This window comes from Serinus canaria, chromosome 1A (assembly GCF_022539315.1).
Source record: "Serinus canaria isolate serCan28SL12 chromosome 1A, serCan2020, whole genome shotgun sequence".
In the NCBI taxonomy this organism is placed as follows: domain Eukaryota; kingdom Metazoa; phylum Chordata; class Aves; order Passeriformes; family Fringillidae; genus Serinus; species Serinus canaria.
This window is the reverse complement of record NC_066314.1, coordinates 63,875,291-63,901,548: the sequence shown is the minus strand read 5'-3', so window position 1 is coordinate 63,901,548 and position 26,258 is coordinate 63,875,291. Positions and strand designations below refer to the sequence as shown.

The following is a 26,258-nucleotide window of genomic DNA, read 5'->3' as shown; positions in this document are numbered from 1 at the left end:
CCTTCCCTCCTAATGCTGGGGTGTGTTGTATCACTCATGTGCCAAGCAGCCTCTTCCCAAGGCTCCAGACAATCCTCCACATGGAGGATTTCTGGTGTGCTTCCTTCTTTGGAAGAGAACCAGCAGCTTGAAAAATGAGTATTCAGTGTAATAAGAAATGAAAGCTCTTGATGCTGTTTTCTTTTCATTTAAGAGCAGAACTCTGCTCTTGTGGGGCTGGGGAGTAATAATCCCACAGAAGAAATCACAGGAAAACCATTTCCTCAGTGCAGAAGGGATAGTACACCAGTGATTGGTTGCTCTGAGATATGCTGGTGGCCAGGTTCAAGTTCTGGATGTTTCAGGAGCGAGCCTGAACCACTCAGTGACCTCTGTCTCTCCCCTTTTTGGCACTTGTAAGAGTGACCTAATAAATATGTTATTGCAACAGATGTGATCTCATATCCTCTTACAAACCACATGTAGACCAGTCACTGAGGGATGGCCCTGTTCAGTGGAGAGGTCAAAATGTGGGACAAGGCTTTAAGAAGGAAGCAATGATTTTCAAGAGGAGAGATTTTTACTAGTACATTATAGTAATATAAATAAGATTTGCTAAAAAACAAAATGCAGCAAATTAATTAAATCATAGAATGGATTTGTTTGGGAGGATGATCAGATGGTTGGGAGGATGACAAGATGATCTTTGAAGATCATCTAGTCCAACTCCCTGTCATGGGCAGAGACATCTTTCACTCCCTTTGACTAGATGAGGTTGCTCAAAATCCCATCCAGCCTTCCCTTGAACACTTTCAGGGATGGCACATCCAACTTCCCACCACACTCATGTTTACAATGTTTAAAGATATGTTTACAGTGTCTTCCTTATGTCCAATTTAAATTTCTTCTTGTTTAAAACTATTGTCCTTTGTTTTGTCACCTGGTAAAAGTCTCTCTTTGTCTTTTTCACAAGCCCCTTTAAATATTGATAAGGTCTCCCTGGAGGTTTCTGTTTCTCAGGCTGAGCAACCCCAGTGCTCTGTCTTTGCTCACTGGAGAGGTGTTCCAGCCTTCTGACCATTTTTGTGTCCCTGCTGTGGCCTCACTCCAGCAGATCCATGTCTGTCTTGTGCTGGGTCCCCAGAGCTGGATGCAGTGCTCCAGGTGGGGTCACACCTGAGTGGGGCAGAGGGGAATGTTAGTAAGAAATGTTAAGATTTACAGTGTGGTTAGTAAGTGGTTACAGTGAGCAGCAAAAAATGGTGGATTGACCTTCTGACAATGGGAGTTCCTGCCAGGCTGCATGGCCTTTTGGGGCTCTTGTTTACTGTACTTTTTCCTTTCTTGCAAGTTGAAAATAAGCTAAATTGTTCTCTGGCATTGTCAGCATTACCCCAGAGGTCTTTGGAGAAGCTAATGCCTTTGGTTTCTCCCTAGTGCATCACCCAGAATAATACCATAGTCTATCTTTAAGCAGCATATGATGTTTGTTTTTTATCCCTAGTCCAAACATTTGTACTGGATTGTATTTCCCCCTCTGCTTCTTATGAAGGAATTCCAGCTGAATAGGGAATGTCTCCCTTCACTCGAGCTTGTGTTTTTCAGGATAGGAAATGAGAGGCTTAGTTTTATTAATTTTTGTTTTAGCATTATGTAACCTGTGCAGGGCTGTAAGTACATGAGTTTAAGTAGCATGTTCTTTATTAGCTCATTTTACAGTCCTTGGCCTGTTCCACTTCAAAATTCTCATAAGAAGCATAAGTTGGCCAAAGTACATACTTCATGTTAATTAAATCTTTCAAACAGTGTCTAATTTTCTTTTTCCTCTTGAAGTTGGTGAGAGATTAGTAATAAAAGAAAATTAGTTGGCTGATAGCATCATGTATTTGATCAGTGCAGAGACAGGATAAGTGCCTCAGGTGTATGGTGAACTCTTCATTCCTCTGTGAACATTCAGCATATTAAAAGTTGACAACATTATTTGAACATTCATCCTGACAAGATAATATTGTAAAAGATCACAATTTGTGAACTGAGGAAGCACTAGAATATGAAAGATAAACAATTTTTAAAAAGTCTTATTTCATTTAGTGGGTTTGTTCCTGTCACAGTTTTGTACTTTACCTGAAAATAGATTTGAAAGATCTGCATCTAAGATTTTGTTTGAGATTATTCCCTCCAAAATATAAAAAATAACTTGACTGTTGCTAATACAGGATTTTGGGACTAAATGGTTTGTTTCCTCTTCTGACCTCTTGACTGAGGCAACACAATTTTAGTGGACAAATCAGTAAAACAAAATTACCTTTTTTTAATCTCTTATCTCTTTGTGTGGAGAGCAATTGAGAGCATCCTGGGAGAATAAGATGTTGAGTGTTGATGAAATGTAACCCTGCTTCTTCTTTATATTTGATGAAGTTACTGTCCTAGTTTTATTTTCATTTTGGTCTGCAAATGTTTTCAAAAAGATTTTACTTGCTCATATTCATAAGATATTTCTAACTTGCTTCTTGGTTTCTGTCTTGTGCTTTAGCAAGAACTCGATGTCACCAGTTGTAGCTTCCAATAGGCACGGGGGCAATTCAAAATATTTTCCATTTTCCACTGAGGTACATTCTTAGAAGAGGTTTTCCAATCCAAATAACTGGCATTTATTACTTTTTAATTGCTTAGTGTGATACTTGCTTACATTTGCTGTTTTAATGTCTTTTCCTGTCTGTAAAATGAGAGTCCCAGAGGGCACATGCGTGCAGTCACTGAATTCAGTTTACATAGCTTGATGGATGTTTTGGGAAAAGCACATTGTGTGTGTGTGCAGTTTGTCACAGATGGTGTCCCGACAAGAAAAGAGTTGTGCTAATGCTGAAGGAAAATGAAATGGAAGTAAGTAAATTAAATAGCAAAAAAAGGATGGCTTGAGAGCTTAGCATCATTTTTTCCAGCTGCTGTGGGGAAGGTGGTCAGTGTGGACATTCTCAAGTTGCACTATGTAGTCAACAAACAATGGGCAGGAGAAATTTCTCTGGGCAGTTTTGCTCCTCTGAATATTACCAGTGTCCCACTTTTAAGTCAAATTTCTTTTTTTTTTTTTTTTTTTGTGAGCTTTTTTGTGAAACCTGGTCATGAAAGTAGGTAGGGATCTTAATTCCATACTAAAGAAACAGAAAGAGGTATATTGCTACTCTTTGAGAGTGTAAAGAAAAGCCTTAGAAGGTAGAAGAGTTCTGCAGCTTTGAAAAAGGCAAGGTAGGCAAAATGCAGACAATTCACCCCAATAATTTAACTTAAGGAGGGCCATTTGTTTACTCAGGTTTATTTTGGGGGAGTAGTGAATTTTTAGAGCTCTGGTCTTGGCAGTGTGAGTCTAGTGAAATTAATATGACTCCAGTGCCCTTCTGAGAATGCAGACTTCAACTCCTTCCTCTTCTGTCTTACATAAATTAGGAGAGAGCTCGTTCTTCACAGTTTAGGATTGGTTGTGGAGGAGAAAAAACAGGACTTGTACGTTGCTGAAAACTGAGGAGATGTGCATGATGGACCTGCATTTAGTGTCTGTTTAGGCTCTGTCAGGGAAGGCCAAGCTCTGTGGCAAACTGTTCTATGCACTGCTGTAAATTCAAAACATCCTTGAATGATTCAGAATTAGCTTTTCATCACCCCTCATAAATCTTATTACTGGGTTTGTTCTGCTGTGGGGTGCCCCGTGGCAGGAAGGAACAATGAATCTGACTCCATGTTCTCAGAAGGCTAATTTATTATTTTATGATACTATATTATATTAAAGAATACTAAACTAAACTATACTAAATAATACAGAAAGGATACTTACAGAAGGCTAAAAAGATAATAATGAAAACTTGTGACTCTCTCCAGAGCCCTGACACAGCTTGGCACTGATTGGCAAATGAGTGAAAACACTCACAAGCAGAATCCAATGAAACAATCACCTGTGGTAAATTATCTCCAAACACATTCCACATGTGAGCACAACACAGGAGAAGCAAATCAGATAAAATGGTTTTCCTTTTTGTTTGAGGCTTCTCAGCTTCCCAGGAGAAAAATCCTGGGAGAAGGGATTTTTCAGAGAATGTGAATGTCACACTGCTGTCTCTTGGATTGCAGCTGAACCAACAGCATGAGCAGTCAGATTAACTCTGGGTCTTCCTTTGCTCTGCAGGACTCCTCAGTGGGCAGACATCTCCAACCAACACCAAGCTGGAGAAGCTGGACCCACAGCAGGTGCTGCAGCTGTGCCTGCGCTACCAGGAGCACCTCCACCAGTGCGCAGAGGCCGTGGCCTTCGACCAGAACGCGCTGGTGAAGCGCATCAAGGAGGTGCGGGGTGGGCTGGGCCGGGGCTCGGGCTGGGGCTGGGGCCGTGCTGCGGGGCCGGGGCTGGAGCTGGCTGAGCTGCGGCAGCCCGGGCACGCCAGGGCAGCCCTGTGAGCTCAGTGCCCTGTGAGCTCAGTGCCCCAGCTGGCACTGCAGGCATGCCAGGGCAGCCCTGCGGCTGTGCCCTGCAAGCCCTCTGCCCGGGCTGGCACTGCAGGCACGCCAGGGCAGCCCTGTGAGCTCAGTGCCCAGGCTGGCACTGTGGGCACACCAGGGCAGCCCTGTGAGCTCAGTGCCCAGGCTGGCACTGTGGGCACACCAGGGCAGCCCTGTGAGCTCAGTGCCCAGGCTGGCACTGTGGGCACACCAGGGCAGCCCTGTGAGCTCAGTGCCCAGGCTGGCACTGTGGGCACACCAGGGCAGCCCTGTGAGCTCAGTGCCCCAGCTGGCACTGCAGGCATGCCAGGGCAGCCCTGCGGCTGTGCCCTGCAAGCCCTCTGCCTGGGCTGGCACTGCGGCTCCTGCCAGGCTGGCTGCCTGCTGGCTGTGCCCCCGGAGGCCTGGCCATGAACAGCAGCTGCTCCTCTGGAATGGCAAGTGCTGCAAGCAGCTCTCCAAGAAGTAAAAGATTAGTGAAGGTTTTAAGGTAGTGTTCTTTTTTAGGTCTGTACAGAATGCATTTTATTGTGCTCCGTGGTTAGGCTCTAATTTAAGGAAGGAAGCAGTTATCTGAACACCTTCTATGGCTGGAGAGGGTAGTACTGCAGTGGATTTGTAGAGCTAGATGTGTTCTCCAAGCCCAAAACATGCTGTCTCATTTCTGACCTCTATGGCAAAAAGGTCTCCTGTGCTGCTGCTGTTACACTAAACCATCATTTGGAACACTGATCTGTTTAAATATTGAATGATACCGTTTGGGATTGAATTAATTCCTGGGATGAGCATCCTGCAATGAGATTGTCTTTCTCATGTGTGACTACTGATGTTGGAAGCAGTAGAATGGCTGTCAGATTTTATTTTTTTAAATCAGGAGTCTGGCATGACAGGGAATTGTTGCTTGAGGTGTTTTCTCAGATACTCCCAGATGTGTAGAAGAGCTGGTGAATTCTGCATATCTCAAAAGTCCTTTACCAAGACCAAATACCTTTTCAGTGTCAAAAAAAAAAAAAATGGTTTTGAGCATGTGGTTAATTTTTATTCACCAAGTATAAACACTGACCTTGATTTGTTGTTGCTCTGTTGGCTTAGAGTTAAGAAAATCCCACATGACAAAGTGGGTAATAAATTTGATTCATGTGCTGTTTTGAGAAGCTGCTGTCATCATGAAGTTTTAAGTCCAAAATAATGTGAGAAGCATTAAAAAGACCTTTTTACTTCGGTGTATCAAGATCTGAAGCCAGCTATTACACAAGATGTAAAGATATTTGCAGATGTTGGTGACTCAGATCACACAATCTCAGAAATGGGATTTAATTGCCAGCCTAATGACAGTGTACTGCATTAATCCAAGCAGATTGTAATTCTTTTGGGTGTTAAAGTGTGAGAGGGAATAGTGACATGATTTAAAGTCATGGTAGACACCACCAGAGCAATATTCATTAATTGGGTTTGCCTTCTGTAGGGCAAGTGGCAGAGTCCCTTTCAAATTAGCTACACTGGTTTTCTTCTGGTTCATAAGGCTTGTGATTATCTTTCATCTAAAATAAATTAATTATGATACTGATATTCTCACTAGCTTCTTTATAACAGCCTCCTCTGACAAAGTGATGGAGAAATGGGGGATTCTATAAGAGAACTGACAAATCAGCTGTGGTTTGGTTTTGTTGGTGTTTTTTTTTGGTTTTTTTTTTTTTTTTTGTTTGTTTGGTTTTTTTTTGGTCACAACTTCTAAGCAACTTCAGATGCCTTCAGTCCCTCTGCCAGATCTAGTGGGTTTCTACTGTTCATTTTCCGAATAATTTTTAAATATTTTTCTTGCTTTGGCTGTTCTGCATGTGTGTTCTGGAGGATCTGGGTGGGACCCACTTGGCTTTAATCATTCTTTCCAAATTATTTGGACTCTCCTTGATGCACTAAATTGAACCACTGCTGACAGTTGTTGACAACCCAGGGTGCAGCTGAACCAGAGCGGGGGATGTCTCTCCTTACAAGTGCAGACAAAGGAAATTGCCTTTGGCTTCACCCATTTGTCAGCAATGATTTCGTTTTGCCATGTACACAAAACTTTGACCTTTACTGAAGTGTAAAAATGAAAGAGAAAATCAAGTGTATTGTGAAAAGCAGAATGTGTGCACAAGCTGGGACAGTAAATTCCTTTATCCTCATTTTGGTAGCCAGTATTTCTCTTTCCCTTTCTTTAACCTTGTAAATTCTGAAGTGTTTTTCTTCTGATAATAGGTTTGTCAAGCGACTGATGTTTTTAACTTTCTACAAAATGTTGGCCAGCTTCAGTCTCTGATTTCCTACCTTTTGTCTGAGGTATGTTCACTTCTCAGACTCTAACTGTACTAAAAGTCCTGCTGTATAATATGCTACACTCACACTGCCTACAGCCAGGATTTTTTTAGTCTTTCCTTGACAAAATGTCCAAGAGCAAATATCTTTTGTTCATTGTCTGTGTCACCAGGAAGGAAGTTTCCTGGATTCTGTCAAAACTCAGAAGTACTGCTGTAAATTAATTGGCCCTCAATAACTCAGAATTAACTGTGGTGGTTTGCAAATCAGCACACAGTCTGAATTACAAGGCTTCTGAATAGAAAAGAGAATGAGCTAAAGAAAAAAACCCTACTTGCATGACAGTAGTGACTGCAGGTCTGAGCAGACCCGTCTGTGCCTTCCTGCCTTCAGGGAGCAATGCAGTCTAGCTGTGCTCTCCATCCCATTTCCCAGTGTAGCCAGAATTTCTGTGCAGTGTTGGCTGGATCCATATCTGCTCCTAAATGTAGAACCCTGTGCAGCTTCCAGGTGGCTGTGACTGTTCTCTCTTGAGCAGAAATACATTTATCCAAGAGATTCCTTGAAGGGGAAAGAATTGAAGACATGATGGAAGGTGATTGACTCAGGTGCCTTTTTTCATACCAGCAGTTGTTCATACCAGAATGATTTTTCGTTTTGGGGGGGAGTGATTTACTTATGACAAGAGGTTTTGTCTTCACTGTCAAGGAAAAATAAGGAGGGTGTGCTTGGATCTTTTTAGGGAAAATACTATAGATTTGCAATGTAACTCATTGGAAGTTTTGAGGAACTCCAGCTGCTGTAGGTTTGATAGAGCCACACATGCTCTCTTCACCAGGAGTGTCTGCTCCAGTTCTGTGATCTGCAAAACAATGTTGGTGACAAGATTAGTCTGAAGGCAAATGTTGACCACCTCTAAAGGTTTGAATGGGGGAAAGCAGCAAATAAGTGGGGAGAAAACTACTTTACATTAAGTCCTTACCAGTGGAGGATATCTGTTTTGGGTGCCAAGGAGACAATTTCAAGAGTCATGTGATGGGGATGGTGAATACCAGGGAATGGGAAACAAGTAGAATAGGTAAAAGCTGAGGAACAGAGCTAAATTTTCAGGAAGGGCCCATGATTTTGTGTGCCTTCAAAATTGTCTAGTGTCAGTGCCTTTAAAGAGGATTATTGTGTGCACAATGTACAAAGCTTCTCAAAAATCACATCTTACAAAATATCTGAAGGTAAGCTTACAAAAATTACTTGTCACATGTGAAAATTGAGGCCTGTCTTCTTTCTATGAAAGCAGAGAGGAAACTGAAAGCCCTCTAAGCTCCTTTCAAAGAAGCTTTGAGTGAAAAGATTTTCAGCATTTCTTACTAGACTTCCAGCATTGTCAATGGGGTTGTGCTTTAGAAGTATTTGATGTACCCTTAAAGGCAAGTGTAGTTCCTACATACACTGTGCTTAAGATGTATTTGGAAATGGGTTAATGGGAGGGCTCTGATGCTTTGCCTTGAAAGCAAATGTTAATGCAGTGTTATTTGTAGCTTTTATTATTGCCACAGGAATCCCAGACTGCCAATAATTTTGAAAACAGAGCAGTTTTTTACAATACAGAGTGAAATTTCAAATGTCTGAGTCTAAGCTGGCACGCATCTATGGGTGGGAGTTGGGGGAAACCCCCCACATTTTTAAATATAATAAATATTACTTTTATATTTGTGATAGTTAAATGAATCTCGTCCAGGCAGGCATTAATATCAGTAATTGGTTTGCCATGCAGCAAATTGCAGTGTATGGCTTGTTCCATACCTATAAATTCTTCTGTGGGAGGGCTGGCTGTGGCAGGGACAGCATGTAGCAGTCTGATGTTCCCTGCTGGAAATGGAAGGGCAAGGTCACTTAAGGTGGTGGTAAAGGGAATAGCTGTCCTAAGTGCAGGAAGGTGTTCCACCACCAGGAGTGAATGAGATCTGGGCCAGAAACTTTGGCAGGACATTGCCTGGCTGGGGACTGTGTCAGCCACAGCTGCAGTGAGACTCAAGGTGCACATCTGCTGTAAGCACACAGAGCTTCTACTGTGTGAGACACCACAGGCACTTCTCCTAACTCCATCCCTCCATGGGCAGAAAAATCTGAAGTGCCTGGGATTCATCCCATGCTCCAGTCACAGCTGAGCAGTGTCCCATTCAGGGAATAGTCTCAAATGAAGAGCAAGTTTCAGGGAGGTGTTTTTCACTTGGTCTTTGGTTGGTTTTGTTTCAGGACTCATCTGAGTGAGGTGTTTATTGCCATTTCCTCTTAGTTTTGGTTTCCCTGTAAGTGGTTTCAGACCTGAATTTCCAAGACTGTGAAATCTGTTTTCAGCAGACGTGCCCTGAAAACTTCTGACTAAACTGAATTAGGCCAGGAAAAGATGAATGGCCTTACTAAGTCCAAAATGCATCTTCAGCTTCAGGCCTTTGCTTTAAGGCCCATGTGGACCAGCCCATGAAGCTCCCTTTCAGCTCATTAAAGGAGAGGGCTCAGGGAATCAGAACTAAGCCTGTTAAAAGAAGCCTGGCCAAAGTGAAAATTGAGATGCATTTAATTTTGACACAACATATAAAGATGTTCTAGATGAGGCTGTGTTAACTTGCAAGCAAAACTGAGTCTTTGGTTTGCAGACTTATATTACCAATGCCCCAAATCCAGGGAAAGGGGTCTGAGATCCCTTGTGCTGTAATATTTCTGAAAAGGGGAAGAACTGCAGTTAAAATGCCACTTGTATTTTCAAGGGATTTAATGCCACGCTGCCCTTCAGAAAAAAAACTAGGGAATGTTGTGTTCTGTAAGAAATAAATACCTTAAATTTAGTCTTTGGCATCTTGGAAGTTGATGGATGAGGACTGTGGCAATCTATCCAGCTCTTTATGTCTCCTCTCATCAGCAATGAAGTGTTGTTTATAAAGACTGGAATCTCAACAGGCACCATCATGCAGAAATAAATGCACAGGATTATTAAGCTGGAAACATGTTAATCTTCATGTCCTTTAGTTGATCTTGCTCATTTTTCTCTAGTCTGCTGTGCAAGTACCTTGAATACCTAAGTGGTGGGGTGGTGTCTTAACCAGCCAGCACCACAATGTGGAAATGCTCTTGAAAAGGCTTCACAATTGTTGCTTTAATATAGAGAATTAATATCTAGCAGTGTGTGCCTGAGGCAGATGGCCAGTGCTCTGTTGTACCTGAACTTAGCACTTATAGAGGAAGAGGGAAGATTGTTTGCACTGGTGGCAGTCTGAAATCTGTTTTGCTGACATGCACTGCTTTGTCTGGTATCATAAAGGACCAGTCCCTTACTCCTAGAATATATGTGTGTTATCAGTTCCAGCATGCTCCCTTGTCTTGTGCTTTATGGCCTTTTGGGAAAAGATCTAAACTGGAATCCTTTCCACAATTGAATTTCCAAGGAAGAAAATTTAGCTTGAACAAGCATCTAGCAGCCAGATAGGTTTGTATTATTATAGAGCTTAGGTGCTTAAGAAACTGTCACTGAATATCCCAAGTCTAGCATGCAAAGCCTTTTAGGAACACTTTCACTGGGATTAGTGCATGGAGCTTATGTTCATCAGGTACCAGAAAGAACATAATTCAGTTCCTTCTCACAGCTTGCTTAAACTAGGAAACTGGATTTCTTATTCTAGCCTTGTTTTCCCAGGTGGAAAAACCCTCCAACAACCCTCTGCCCCAAGTTTGTAGAACTTCAGATAGGAATACAAAGTGGTGGACTTGGGCATGAAAGGCATTTGAGATAGCAAGAAAGCAACAATCAACCTGGGGTGCATCACAGCTTGTACTTGCAGGAGAAAGGAGAGGATGCTGATTGTCTTGCACAAAGCTGAGGGATCTCATCTGACACATTGTGTGCAATTCTCATAATGCTCAAACACAAGAAAAAGGCTGTAAGGATGTGTGGGGATCGGAGAGCCTCGGGGAGGAAACTGGAAAAGCTTTGCTCGTTTGGCTTGGTCAAATGACAACAGACAATGATTTGATTTCTCTTTCTAAATCAGTTTGGCATTAATGTAGACTAAAAATGGCCTTCTCCCTCCATGAAGGATTGTGTTGATACAGAAAAAGTCAATTCACAAGTTTCATTCTTAACCATTACCTCCTGCTGCAGTGTTGAATTGAAATTTTCAAGGTGTTAACTCTGCCCTAAAGTGAGAATTGGGCTGGGGTGTGGAGGTGCCAGGAATATTGGCTAGAAGCTTTTTAGCAGTTTAATCTTCATTTTAGACAGGTTAGCCAACCTTACTTGCAAATATTTGGAGTTGCACTGATGACTTTAGGATGGTACTTGGTACTTGAGGGAGCAGGGTGGACCTTGTGTTGGCAATCCCATAATGAGCATTGTGGCAATAATCAGATGTGATCTGCAGAGATGACTTCATATTGAAAGCATTACAAAACCTTAGTGCAAGTAATCTGCTTTTTATGAAGGGTAGGTTTTCCTAAATGTTTCTGTGCCACTGGGGCATGAATGCCTCTACATGAGATCATTTATTAGCCATTATTGCAACGCTGCTCTGAGGTATGAAACATATGATTTACTATTAATTAATTCCTGTGGGCATTGCTCCTGACTGGATGTGTCATCTACCTCTAGAAGGCTGGATAAAATGCTGAACTATAGTGCAGTAGAATTCCCTGCTTGTTTGCTTTTTTTTTAACTGGAACAGCAAATGATGCATTTGAAGAGTGACTGCTGGACTTGCTGCAAATTGTCTGAAAGATAAAATCCCCAATCAGATGAGTTCCAGCTGAAAAAGAGGCTTAGGTAGCAGTTGTAAAAGAAATCAACATAACAGCAGTATATGATAAAGAATTTATAGGAATTTTAAACATCAGAAAGGAATCTTGGGTCATAGCTTTTTCTTTTGCTTTATCCAGTCTATAGAATTTAATTCTTCCTTATGCCTGACATAAGACTACACAGAAACTGAGCTACTTACTTTTCAATTACAAGTTCTTCTACCAGACTGTAGTACAAATTTTCAAATGCCTTCTTGTATTTGATCAATTTATTCTAGAGATTCCTTAGTAGACATAGAAAAGAGGAAAGAAATACTCAGCTTTCTGTGAATCTTGAGGCCACTGCAGCTGAATACAATAAAAATGAATGCTCAGAGTGGATCAGAGCTGGCACTACTGTCACACTGAACTTTTGTGTGAATCACTGATCTCTGATGGTTTGTGCTCTTGTTACTGCATTTTGAACAACAGTCTATAGCCCAGAAGAGCTTGGTCTGTAAATGATGTACAGTGCTCAGGATTTCCTTGAGGCTTTCCTGAAGCCAAAGATTTACTGTCCAGATGGTGGGACCTCCAGACAATTGCTGGGATGTCTGAGCTTCAGTGGAAGTATGGTGGAGTCAGCCTTGAAAGTCTCTCTTCTGGGAATGAAGGAGTAGATCCTCCCCTTAACACCAGTGGGGTGCACTTGGCTCATTTCATGTGCTTTTCAAACATGGAAGGAAGAGCTACAAATAAATCTTTCAGGAGTTTCTCAGGTGACTGACTTTGAACTGACATGCCTTTGAGTTTCCCTGGTGAAGGGAAGTTGATTTGAGTTTCATATGAGAAATGTACTGGCAGGAAAAGAGCAAAATCTTCATCAGAGCTCTCAGGTGTCCAGAAATCCCCCTATCCTGACTGCTGGGCTCATGTCCATGCCCATCTAACACTGCAGCCTTCTTGCATGTCTCCAAGGCATGCAGAGCATCTGGTCTGATGCACCCAGATGTGCTGGACTGGCAGTGTGAGTATGTCAGGGTGTGTGAACCCAGCTTTGTCTGCAGCTGCCCAGAGAAAAAGATGGAGTCTTAGATAATCCTTTCAGCACTTGACACACAGTAGGAAATAGTTAAAACTCAGCTCCTTTGCATTCTGTGAGAACAGATTTAAGAGCATTTTCTACTTTAATTTTCTTTTAGTGTGTCTAACCCTGACTAAACACAGCAATATCATTCCCTTCTGAAAGACTTCTGTAGGACATGTGGAAAAGAAGACCTACAGCTATCAGGTCCCATCTGTGAAGCTGAGAAGAAATAGCAGATGGCTTGCAAATGTAATGATGCTGAATATTTTCACTCTGAAATGAGAATGGTGGTGTTTTCTAAGAAACATCTCATTAATGATAGTGGTCATCTCATTTCAAATCAAAGCTTGCTTGTGATGGGAAAACCAAATTGCTTAAAGCTAGTCATTGTGACATGTTGAAAGTACAAAACTGAAATTTATTATAAAATAACCTCCTAAATAACATTTATAATAAATAAATGTAAATAACATTTGTAATTGCTGTTGTCCTGTAATATTCAAGTAATGTGTCAGCAGCATTAAATCAGGAAATGAGGAGATTGAAGTTGTATTTTCTAGCAGAATTACTAGGTAGCCTGAAATAAGAGTTGTGCAAGTTGTCCTTTAGGCAATAGATTTGTAACAGATACATATTTTTTCTTTTCCAGGAACAGCTGATTGAAGACAGATCAGGAATGTGTTATTAATTACTGTGGATTGTATTCCACAAAAGAGAGGTTTTGTGAGAATATTGCACACACAGGTGCAATAATCTTGTTTGGGTGGGGTATTTGTATTTATTTTTCTTAAACTTGGTTGTTTAGAATAGGTATGGAAGCATTTCTAATGCTCAGGATGTAACTTAGCATTTTTAGCCATGATAAATTTTAGAGATGAGTTCTTAGATGGATGTGGATTGTTCTACAAAAGCAGCAAATGACAGCTCTAAAAAGGTGTTCTTATTAGTCAAAGACAATTGAGCTAGAAATTACTATGACCTTTTCTCGGTGACAGTTTAGAAAGCTTACTAATAAAATTGGGTCTTTTTGCGTTTTTTTCCTTTCTGCTTTTTCAGGAATCTTGTGCATTTAATTCTGATACAGCCACAGCAAACACTGAGCTTGATCCCAGGATCACGTGCAGGAGGAGAGATGGTGCTTTTAGCCCTGTGACCCTGTTGGTCTGTGACTGTCAGGCTGGTAGTCAGGCCAGGTCATGGGCCAGAGCACCAAACCACTGAAGGGAGAGACTGGGAAGACTCCATTTGTTTGGAGGACTTGGCTGCAGAACTAAGCCTGTGCTTATTCAGCTCCTTTGAAGGAGGATGGTGTGACTGCTGCTTTGCAGTGCCCTGAGTTTCACTTGTGAAAGTAGTTTAGCTGTTTTGAAAGACAGAGATGTGGGTTGTGGGAAATAAAAGTAAAGACAGACCAGCAGAATGGGACTGTGATAGGAGATGTGTCCAAACTGGAGAGCTGGCTGTCAGGTTTTGCTGCCCATCTTCTCCTACCTCTGTGAAGTGGGGCCCTGCCTTTTTGAAACACTTGGAAGGCTGTGGGTGCATTAGGTCTAAGCAAGAGGAAGGTATTGTTTCAGTCATAGCTTTGGTACTCTTTTTTTAGCACCAGTCAGTGACAGCAACCATAACTTAATCTTGGGGGCCTGCCAGTTGGCAGGGGGATGCTCGTGGCTCTCAGGCAAGGAGGGCTCCAGTTGAGGCTGGGAGGGAGGTGTGGGCTGAGCAGGCCACGCTGTGTTTGAGTGACAAACACCTCCTGTCTGATAACACAAGAGGCAGGGGAAGACTGATATAAAGGTGGAAAAGCTTATTTCAAGAACAAACCTTCTTATTCTGTGGAATTCTGAATGCTTTTGTGTGTCCCAAGGCCTCCCAGAAGAATCAAATTTACAGGTGCAGCAGCTTATGTTGATACGTGTTTTTATGTATCTACTGTAGAACTAAGGGACTAAAGATGGATTTAATTTGGATCTTTAGGAGTAAGGGCCTTGATGTACCTATTAATATTGCTATAATTCAGTTCCAGAGCCAGTTAAAATGGTTCCTCTTCGTTCTGTAGCCTATGATCTGTGCAATGCTTAGACAGAATAACCCTTGGCAACTGTTTACAGAAATGACAGATCACAGAGGGAGCAAAAGGAATATTTTGGCAGTGGATTTGATCTTAGATAAGGAGATCCTAAACACAAACTGTTGTTGTTTATCTGGCAGTGGGGCAGAGGAAGGGTACAGCTCCATGAGAGCTGAAGCTGAAGAGAAGGGGGTGGGATCTGTGGCTGGGCATCTCTGTTCTGTACCCTGGCACAGAAGCTGCCCAGTCAGGTTATCACTTCCCAGTGTGTGCTGGGTGGGAGAAACGGGGGATGTTCCCAGCATCAGGAAGTCATTGTGATCTATTGTGCTGACTTTTCGTGACATTATCAAAGAGAAAGGGGAAGAGAAAAAAAATCCATTCATGGAGCACATTTGTTTTCAGGCAGCAGAGAAAGAGGAGCTGTCTTCAGTCTGAAGTGTGTTGATTGAAAAGTATTTTCACACCAGCACAGGGTGACTAATATTCCATGCAGTCGTGTTCCTGCCTGCTGCCTTCTGATGTGGTTTGTGAGCAGCTGCAGGAAGATGTTCCTTTAACCCCAGACAAGCACCTGGCAATGTGAAGGACAGGCTGCTTGTGCTCAGAGTGCTGTTCTAGAAAAAGAACTTTCTGGAATAAGGATTGCACCCTAAGAGCTGTGTGTTTTGGAGGGGCATCCATAGGGGAAATCCAGAGGATGGATTTCCAGCTGAGAGGAAATTGTTGGGACAGAAGGACACATGCATGTCTGGATGGGCTCTTGAAGGCTGTTACTAAATGCGGGGGAAAACAAAAACATCTTCTTGCCTTTATGGCATTTTAAGAGGGACTGGAGAAGCTGGGAATGTCCGAACATCCTCTTATTAGATGTATTTGTTTTGTTATGAATGTCAGCAGTGCCTCTCTAGAAATTTGATTTCAAGTTTAATGAACTTCTGATTGCATTTGCATGTTCTGCAACCAGGGAAAATGTGTCTAGCTGCAGTTTTCAGTCTCTCAGTCATTGAACTAACAAGATATGACCTCTGTTTCTGAGAGCTTAGGACACTCACGTGCCCATGACAGGGGTAAGAAAAAACCATGCCAGGTAAGAAGTGGGTATATTTATATATGTGTGTGTGTGTGTATTATATATATGGGCACTGGTTTGTTTTCAGTGTGGTATCTTGAAAAGAATTGGGCATTGGCCAGTGCTGACCTCAGTCTTTTTTGTGGTCTAAATTAATGTCTTTATTCTGCTTGGCAGTGTGGGCCAAGAAGAATTTTTAAATGAATGCAAGAATTTATGGTGTGCAAGATGTCTGACAGTATCCTCAGTTGTTTTTGTGTTTCATCAGTGTGGTGTTACAAATGGGCCTGTGTAATGCAGAGGAGACTCAGGGCTGACAATGTGAATGGTGTAGTAGGAGGGGCTGTGCTGGGGCCCTTTTAAGTGAGGAAATATCCATCTTGCAGTGTTGTTGGAAGTAATTATTAATCTGTTTTCATTTGATGAAAGAAAAGCCCAGTAGATGTCATTTCATGTTTAAATGTGAAGCTGAGGCGTAAATTAGTGTCCTGCTGATGATAATCCACAGAGGAGGCATGAGCTTTGAAACAGGAACAGACACAAATTCTGAATGTAACTGGCTGTACAAAAAAAGTGTCTCATGCTGAAGGGTGAGTTTTAGGCTTGTCCATTTTTGTGGAACTATGCTTCTGAAAGAAAAACTGAAGAAACACCTCCACTGTTTTTAATGTAGGAAGGGGAGAAAGATCCTGTCTTCTACTCTGGGCATGTCCAGCCTCAGGTTTACTGCTTTGACAGGAGGAATGATTTTTGGAAAGAAATAACATTTGCATTAGGAGCTCTCACCCCTTCATTGAGAACACATCTTTTTTTCTCAACTCCAGATGGGGCAGAACCTCTTGCTTTGATGAAAATTAGGACTCTGACATCACATGCTGGGCTCTGCCCTCTACTTTCTTCTGTTGCTTCTTAACAGGATTCAAGCCCAGTCTTTTAACTCTCCAGAAACTTTTGTACACCACTAAGCTGGGGATGTTTGTAGCTTACTGAGTGGTGATGTTTGAAGGACAGTTTGGTTGTCAGGGGCTGGTGACAATGCTGCTGCTTCACATCTGTCACATCTGATGGGTTCAGGGCAATAGGATTCAGAGCTGTCTGCAGCTCTGGTGGCCTGGCTCCAAGGAAGCTTGGAGCAACCAGAGCAGGAACAATGGCTCAAATAAACACTCTCAGATGGTTTTAGGACAGTGAAGAACTGCTGGCTCTGGGGTGTCTTATTGGGCTTCCTGGAGAGCTTCATAGTCTGGGATGGGCAAGAAAGCTGAGACTTTAATGTTTTCCAGATGAGAATGTGGCAGGGCTTTGTGGCAGGCATGTGGGAGTTGATGGGAACTGTTCAGAGAAGGCAACTTCAATCACTGACCCTCAAGGGTGTCTTGGACTGCCTTGGCTGTAGGCAAGGGACCAGACTCTACTCAGCTCCCCTTTTCCAGGTGCTTTTTATTGCCACTGTATGATGTATGAAATGAAATGGATAGGAATGAGGTGCATTCTTATACATGTTCCCTGCTCATTATGGATTCCTGCAAGCCAGTGTTAGTCTCTGTGGTGGGTAAATAGGGCTGACCCTCAGAACCTGAAAGCCCCATCTGAGTGTCAGAGGAATGGGACTGCCTGCCAGGAGAGATAAAGCACAAGGGCTGGCACTGGAGGAGCTCACTTGGAGGGGGAGAAGGTAGGAAGGATGTAAGTGTGTACTTAGCCCTGCTTCAAGGAAAGCTGAGAGAAAGAAACATTGGCATTTATCTCCGGGAATTAACATGTAGTTTCCTTTTTTTTTTTTTTTAATAGTTAAAAAGACCAGGTTCAGACTGAGTAAAAATTGACCTTTCCTCACAATTGCTCCATTTCAGTTCTCCCTGTTGTGTCTCAGGCTGTGCAGCTGCTGTGGCCTCCCTCAGCAGGCAAACTTGGATGGTAGGTGTAAGGAAACACTCACTTCCACCCTTTCTCTTTCTTGTGATGCAGATTTTTTTATGGCTCTTGTGAATGTGTCCAAAGGTAGCAAAGTGCTTGGAGGCCACTCTGCATTTCTTCTTCCTACTGCAGGTCAGTGTCAGCTTCTCCCCTTGTTCCCCATCAGTAAGTGTTACTCATACTTACACAAGGAGCCTAAAAGGCAGCAGATGGAAATTATTGGAATGGAGAGAAAGGGGGGCCTTGGGTGTTTTTTGCTTGGAAGCTTGGTAGGTGCCAGCTTTGCTTCTTGTACAGTGCTGTGAGGCCATGTGGAGAACCTGCCAGTGGAGGAGAACTTCAGAACCAAAGGAGGTTTCTGCCTGGGTCCCCATGCTGGTCCATTTAATGAGGCATACTGGCTTTTGGCAGGTTTCCCACTGGCTGCCCCTCCAGGCCACTGTCTCTCATTAGGAAGGATATTTTTAGGCACTGGATTGAACTTGCTGGTTGGTGGTGGTCTGCTTTTTACACACTACTCTTTACAGAGCTAGTGCCAAGCTACTAAATTATTAAGCTGGGGTTTTAATAGAAACCCCTGTGTAGGCTTAAATTGTTTCCACTCTATTTGGAGTTTCCTGCTCTGCTGGTTTTTATTTTGTCCCGTCCATGAAGGCATGGAGGAGGGAATTCACAGGAAAGCTCAGAGGCAAAGAGGAAGAATTCAGCCTGAGAGCAGTAGAAAGTGCAGGCAAAATAAAAGGTCAATTGGTACCGTATGCAGCTCTTTTGGAGGTGATGGGGGGAAAATGCCCCCTAATCCCCATGACATTTCAGCAGAAATGTGTGTGTTTGTTTTCAATGCTGTTTGTAACTTAGGTTTCTCAATAAAATATTTTCTTGCCCGACTGTTTTTGACTTGACCTCTTCCCCAGGGCTTGAAAGGGACGTTTGTGAGCACATACAGCTACAGCAGTTTATCCCCAGTGTCAAACCCTGCTGCCACCAGTAGGATAGCAGAATTCTTTCTGCTGCCCTCCCTCCCCAGTGGGGCCTTCCAGTGTTGTACCACTTCCACCCAGTCCTCCCTTGTTGCAGGTTCTCCCCTACACCCACAGCACTGGACACGGGGTCAGGATTGCTCCTGCCTGTTCAGTGCTGTGTAAGTCAGGTTAGGTCAGCACTTTGTGTTTTCTTAGCACTGCACTGATAAATGTGTGCTGTCCTGGGTGACACTGGTGTGGTCACTGTCCTCCACCAGGATTGATGTCACACACTTCAGGAGAGGGATGTTGTTTGAACCTGTGCTTCTTGGTATTCCAGGAGTTCTCAGCATTGAATCCCTGAGGCTGCTTCATCGTGAGCAGTGACCTCCTTCCTCTGGGAACAATTAGATGGGAAAGGTTCGGGAAAACAGTGGGAAGGGGTGGCAGTGGGCTAAAACTGCTCAGTGTGTGTCCTCTCCTGCCCTTCACTCCCTGCCACTGTGGGCTTGTACTGAGTGCCAAGCCAGGGGACCGCTTTCCACAAAGACATCCCAGTTGGAAGGACCAGTGCACTGGAGTCACTGGGGTTCTTAAGTACAGCTACAGTGAGCCAAAGTAACCGAGCCTGGAGTGTGCACTTGAGGGCTTGGAACAACCCTGTTCCGAGCTCTTGGAACGTGTGGTGCATGTCTTAGGATATGTAAAGGATATGTATCTTAGCATGGTTTACAGCTTAAACCATCTGACTGGGCTTGTGTGTAAGGTACTGGCAGCTACTGCATGAATCCTGCCTGGGGATTGCAGGTCTGGCTGAACAGAAAAATGGGCTGTGAATTATAAAGGCTGCCTTCATCACTCAATGGCAGGAACAGCACTGCAGTTCCTGTCATTGTCATCATGCTTGAGCCATGTTTGGGTACTGACTGTGTTTAATTGCATGGCTAATTTACTTAATGTCTCTCCTGGGGTCACTTATAACACTCTTATTTTTGGGTTTCAGGGAAATTAGGGACACTAGCAACCCATTGTGGTTCTCTCAAGGCAAGAGTTTTCCAGATGATGATGGTAATAACAGCTGTGGCTTAGTTGCAGTGTAACCTGGCTAAACTGAGAAAAATTAGCACTGGCAACTGTGGTAGAGCTTAACGCTTGCAAATGAACAATCTCCAGTGAAAATATAGTTCAGGTGTAGGCAGAGGCCATGGGTCCCCTGGGTTTGGATAACTTGGAGGATGTGTTTGTTGGTTTATTAGGAAAACCCTGGCAGCTCCTGTTGGCTCAGTCCTGCAAATTAAGAATTTTCTGATCAAGTATTTAAGTATTTGAGTGGAGAACTGTGGTCATCATATGTCTTCCCTGGTATACAACCATGAACCATCCCATTCCATGACAGACTGGTTAGGTACCTTCCAAGGAGCTCCTCTGTTACCTCCTGTTAGTGGAGCAACCAAGGTGGTTGCTTTTGGGAAGGACAGTGTGCTGAAAGGTCTGCGGCACCAGTTGGCCTAATGAGCCTTGCTGTGCTTGTTTTTCCACAGATGGACCTCTCTGTGGAAACTCTGTACAGCCTCATGCAGGAGCGCCAGAAGAAGTACGCCAAGTACGCGGAGCAGATCCAGAAGGTCAACGAGATGTCTGCCATCCTGCGGCGGATCCAGATGGGCATCGACCAGACGGTGCCGCTGATGGAGCGGCTCAACAGCCTCCTGCCGGAGGGGGAGCGCCTGGAGCCCTTCTCCATGAAACCCGACCGGGAGCTGAGATCGTAGCGCTCCGGCAGCTCCCCCTCCTCACCTTCCAGGCTCCATGGAAGCGCTTCCAGCAGGCTGCACCGGCAGCGTTGGGAGCGGGCAGCGCTGCTGCCGGACTCTCTGCCAGGGCAGCGGAGGGAGAGCGGCGTCAGGAATCAGCCAGGAATCCAGGAGCTCCCCGGAGGAGAGGATTTATTGTTCTCTCAGTTCCCTCCTCTTGCCCTCCTGTCTCCTCTGCCACTACACCGCCTGTGCAGACGCATTTGTTTCATTGCTGTGATGAGTTGGGGTTTACAGAGGAGGAATTTCCTTTAATCTGATTTAATTTTTTTACTAAAAAAATTCAAAGGGATATGGGGTGTGACGAACCCTCTAACAGGTTTTTTTTGCCATTGGGGTTTAGACAGTTAGATGGCTGGAAGATCCTCAGGCCTTGGTAATACGTGTGTTTTATAGGTGAAAGTGTGGGAGCCAGGAACTGGCTTACTAAAATCTGGCCATTATCATAATTAACGTGGTTTGCCCAGCAGGGTTTTGGCATGTCCTTGAGGCTCCTGTTTCTATGGGCTCACTAATTTATGAGGCTGTAAAGGAGTAACTGTTCTAGATATGTATGTCTGTTAATGTAAAGCAAACCTTAGTGTTCCTCTCCCCCTTGCCCTGGCAATGTCCCCATGCCCCAGCTGGTGGCATTTCATGTCCCTCTGACAGATACCAGTACCAACCTGCTCACTTTGCATCTCAAAGTTGGACACAAGGTGTCTTTTTTTATTGGGACACTCGAGTTACCTTGGTGCTGTCTTTTTACCATTGGGGTGCAACTGCTTCTTCAAGTGCATGAGGGTGGAGGGGAGGGACACAAGAAGTCCTCTGGCTCTTTTTGTTGGTTTAGCTGCCCTTGTGCTGGGAGCTGGTGGTGGCACACTGCTGAATGACTGAAGCCATGGGGCCCTTCTCAGACACCTGCTCCAAAGGCAATAGGATGTTCTTGCCTCCTGCCAGGTGAGCCAAGGCTGAAGAGCCCATGAACCCAAGGGTTATTGTGTGTCAGGAGTGCAGTTCCAGCAGTGAGGACAGTCAGGGACAACCCAGCTTCCAGTACAGCACAAGGGAGGGTCACTTGCCAAAGGCAACTTGCTTCAATATGTCTTAGTACTTAAGAGCATTTATTAAGCAAAAGGTTGTCTCTGAGCATTTGGAAGTAAAAGTGCAGTAGGTTTTTTATTATAATAATTATTGTCTGGTGACAAGAAGCAACAGGCTGTTCTCTTGTTGCATTCCCGAAGGTCATGTAGTGTGAATTTTTGTCAGGCAGACTGCACCCAGCTTAGATGTGCATCTGAACCATGGTGGTGGTTGGATCCCAGGGCCTGCTGGACACTATCTAGACACAGAGTCCTGTAGAGGTGAAGCCCACCTGGAATGATGCCAAAGGAAATGGGACTGACTGCTTCAGGGAGGGCAGGGAGCTCAGCAGGATGGTTTTTAGCAAAGGCAGCAGGTCTCCTTGCCTGCTGCTCCCACCCCAGAGGTTTTACACAGTTGTAGGTACATAGGCATATGCTGTGTATTGCCCAGGATAAAACATCAGAATTCCATCCTTGTTCAAGCTTCCTGCCATGTTTTACACTTGGATTGTAAAAAGCTTACATGAGACTTAACACAGGAAAAGCTGCTTCTCATGGCCATGCCCTTGTGGGTCCTCATTGTCCATCATAGAATGTGTCTCTGCCTCCCACCATCAGACACAAGAATATTGAGCTGCTTTAAGTAGTGGCTGCAGCCATTTTTGTCCTCTTAGTCCAGATGATGCTGTCTGGATATTTAAAATGTGTGACATTCAGCTGTCTGCCAGACGGGATCATGAGTGTCCCACACCCTGGTGTGCTGGAAGACTGTGCCAGTGGAAGATCCTGATACTGGATGTCAAGGCAGATGCTCTCTTCTGTAAGACACTTCTCTGAGGCTTGTGGACATTTGGCCTCAGGCCATTAAGTATCAGATCAAAGCACTGCTCCCTGCAGTGCTAATGAGGGCAAAGGAATAGTATTGCCAGCTGAAGGCTGTAGGAGCGAGCACTGCAAATCAATTTCTTCTCCAAATCTTTTGCCAGAAAACACCAAGGCACTGGGCTGAGAATGGGAGAAAGCCTTTGTTCCTAGGAACAGTGATCTTTAAACGTGTGGCTGTGCTGCTGAGTCTCACAGACAGAGCTTCTGGAACAGCAAGGACAGGTTGTGGAAGGCGTAATAACTGAACTAGAAAGAAATTAGAGCTGAAATGTGAAGGCCAACCTTTTCCACTGCTCACATGTCACCACCTTCATTCCACAGGTGATAGTCTCTCATATGGGTACTGTAAGAAGCATGCACCCTGCAAATGCCCTTGAACGATGGTTTACAGTTTTATTTAAAACATTGTTACTGCCTTCAGACCTACAAGTCTTTGGCCCTCTTGCTGAGGGAGAGATGTGTCCTGCCACATCTTCTTGAGCTGCTGTTTGTTGCTTGGCTGCTCCTTGTTGGCTTTGCTCCACATGCTGCTTTCAGCTTCAGCTCAGATGCAAGTGATGCTCAGGGTAAGACTGACACTCCCCTCCCATGCTGTTTAGCAGGAGCTTGGAGATGTGACTGGAATCACCTTTCTGCGTGTGAATTTCCTTTTCCAAGCCAAATGCTCTTGGAGGAGGCCTCAGGTATCTTTCGTGAATGTACCAGCTGTTACTTGGTCACAAATTTAGTGCTATGAACAGTGAATAATCTGGTGTGCTCCCCTGAAACCAGACACTGCTGCCCTTTTCTGCTTTCTGGTGGCGTGTGGTCTGGGTACAGGCTAAGCTTCTTGATACCTGATCTTGTGAAAAGCTGGGGAGCAGGACAAGTCACTGGAGCTGGGGTTCTCCTCTGCCCTGAGCTGTTCTGGCCCTTCCCCCTGACTCTGCTGTTGCAACTCTCTCGTTGTGCTGCCACTGGTGCTCCTTGTGTCTCACACTGGTCACTGTGCTGCCCATGCAGAGCAGGTTTGCTTTGTTGTTTCTGTTGTTTTTGTCACTGTATGCATTGACAGGGTGCTAAAGTACCAGCCTACCTGCAGGGCAATTCCTGTGAAGATCTGCTGAAGGGGAGGAAAAAAAAGAGTTTTTGTTGTTGTTTTTTTTTTTTTTAATATATGTATTTTAAATTAAATATATTTAAATATCCTTAAATATTTTAAAGTGTGTTTTCCCCTCCTCCAAGCTTTTACACAAAGTAGAAATACATGTTTTCACAGGCCCATTGGTTGCATGAGCCAGCCCCTCTCTCAGACTGTGTGCCAGTAGTTTCCCAAGGTACTGCTGTAACATCCCTCCTGTTCCCAAGTTGCCAGAGGGTATTTTGATTGCCAGCCTTGTGGCTGAGCACTCCATGGTTTATGGGTGGTTACCCTGTTCAGCTTCCTACATGCTCCGTGTTCCACAGCTCCAGCATTAAAACTTTTGATGTGGCACTTTTCCAAGTGTGTTGTTTCTCCACTTGCCTTATTGCTCGTTCTTCACTCCCACTTCCCACTGTGGTGTCTGGGCAGGGTAGGCGTATCTCAGCTTTACTTTGCACCCACTCTGTGACATGGAGGTGGCTGATTTTAGCTGCCCTGGGGCTGCCTCTGCCATGGGATTGAAAGGAAACATATTCCCAGAATGAAAATAAATGCTGGTTGGTTGTTTTTCCCTCAATGCTGTCCCAGTTCTGGTTGGCACTGATGTCCAGTTTGAGTAGAAGATGTGAGCAGTGATGCTTGGGACTTGGCATTGGGAAAGCAGAATGGGCTTAGGCTTTGTACAGCAGTGGAGGATGGTGAGGGTCCCTGGGAACAGCAGCTGAAATCCACTCCTCAAAGTGAGCAATCCCTTGCAGCAGGACAACTCTCCAGAAGTGTTTGGCAGCATTTGGCATGCCAGGAAAGCAGCCCCTTCCCAGAGGGGAGGGTGTTGCAGAAGGCAAGAAATAGCTCCCTTTCCTTTTCTATTTATGGTGACTCTAATTCATATTCTTGGAAGTGCAGAACTAGCTCAAGGCTTTACTGCAGAAACACTTCAGTTTGCCTCAGAGCAACCATTTGGACCTGAGGGCCAAGAAGTTCTTTGCAGGCAGCATTCAAAGGGCAAGTGCTGTTGCCAGGCAAAGCTGATGGATTAGGAACACTGTTCTACCTAAATTCTCAGTTGTGGGTTTGTGTGTATAATTGTGGTATTGTGTATGTTACACTGTCTAAAAATGCTATAACTACTTTTATCACAGATTAATGACAAATACAGACTAGCTAGGTGTATGGCTGGCTAATTAAGATGTCTGGCTAGGTAAATTTGGTTGAATCACAGTGATTTTGGGTTTAAAAAGTAACAGTCTTATTAGAACCCTAGTGCTGTTCTTGTTCTGGGCTTTTCATGCCCCCACTTTCTGGTAGAAGTCAGTTTATAACTTGTGCTGTGAATCCCAGCATACTGAGTACCTAGCTGATGAATACAGTTAGTAAAGACCGTAGTTCACCTGATTACCACATTTCTATTCTCTTACCCTGCCCAGCCCCCTCAAAAGCAGGGCTACCTGATTCCAAACCTGGGAGGAGGTTTGCTGTTTTCAGTTCACTTCATTCTAGGAATGTCATTGTGATGGTTACATCAGGAGCCCAGTGACCTTGGGGACCTCTTCCCAGTAATGCCAGGCAGCAAAATGAAAATTAGGTGTTGGTGACACGGATGAGGCAGATTTCAGTTGCCCCTTGGGTTTTTACTGGAGGTGGAGTTAGACTGTCTCTTCCCAGAGCTGGCTGGTGGCAGGGCCAGGGATGGAGGGAGCAGGAGCAGAGCAAGTCCTGCAAAGCAGGCAGGAGGAATGGTGAAGTGAATGCTTCAAAAAAAACCCAGAATTTGAGGGAAAACTTGAGAATTTGAGGGAACAGAGCTACTGCAATCAGAAGTGGACTTCAGAGTGGAGTGAGCAGCTAAATTTTAGAAGATTGTCATGTCAACCTGTTGTGTAGGCTAAGCAGCTGATGATGCCATTGAATTTGCATGGTTCTTGTTTTGTTCTCTAGGAGCTGCTAGAGCTTGTTTGTAGAAAATAAGCACAGAAACTTACACAGGTTGTTCCTTGTGCTCTGACTGATGGTTTGGTTTTAGAGAGGGTGACGATTTTGCATTTCCCTTTCTGGGATTGTGCTTTGAAATTCTCAAAAGAAAAGGCTTTGTTACTGTGCCTGAATTTGAAGCTGCTGTTACATAAACTCACAGCTTTCTCCTCTAAGGATACAACTGTGGCAGCCCTCTCTAATTCTAATCTGTGCTATATTTGTGTGAGCCAGTCTCTGAAACAGCAGTGGGGGGTGTGCTCCAATCTCAATGAGCAGAATTTGCTCTGAATTCTTCAAGACTGACAGCATCAGTCAAAACAAGTATTTAAACGAGTAATTAAATTATTCTTCAAATAAGTAGTATGGGAGGGAGGCAGGAAAAAAGCATGGGGTTCATTCGGGGTAGCTTCAACAATCTGAAATACTTGCTTCACCAAGACCACCCCAGCTGCCGGGGGAGCAGGTTACTCACACCTGGAGTAGACAGTGGGAGGTGTTAATGCAGACAAATGCCACTGCTGCTCATCAGTGGAGCAGAAGAAGGGGGATAATCAGGGACAGGTAAGAGCCCTAAATGGTTACTGCTGCTGTAAAATCACCACTGCTTGTGAGAAGTGGTCTAAAGCTGCTCCTGTCATTCATGACCACACCTGCAGGGAAGGGGGTGTCCCATAAAGGACAAGGCCTCTGCTCTCCTGGCTGCTGGGGGGAGGACGTCTTGCTGCAGGTACAACACTCCACAACTCCTTCCTCAGCC

General features: G+C 44.1%; 1 protein-coding gene across 1 annotated transcript in view; it reads left to right on the top strand.

Moving 5' to 3' along the window:
• Positions 1-23,890, top strand: part of BORCS5 (BLOC-1 related complex subunit 5) — a 62,407-nt gene extending 38,517 nt beyond the window's left edge. Inside the window, exons 3-4 of the mRNA XM_009094210.4 lie at positions 4,157-4,314; positions 20,180-23,890. Of these exons, the coding sequence (XP_009092458.1) occupies positions 4,157-4,314; positions 20,180-20,410 (389 nt within the window). The 3' untranslated portion in view covers positions 20,411-23,890. The remainder of the gene's footprint in view (positions 1-4,156; positions 4,315-20,179) is intronic.
• Positions 23,891-26,258: the final 2,368 nt, after the last annotated feature.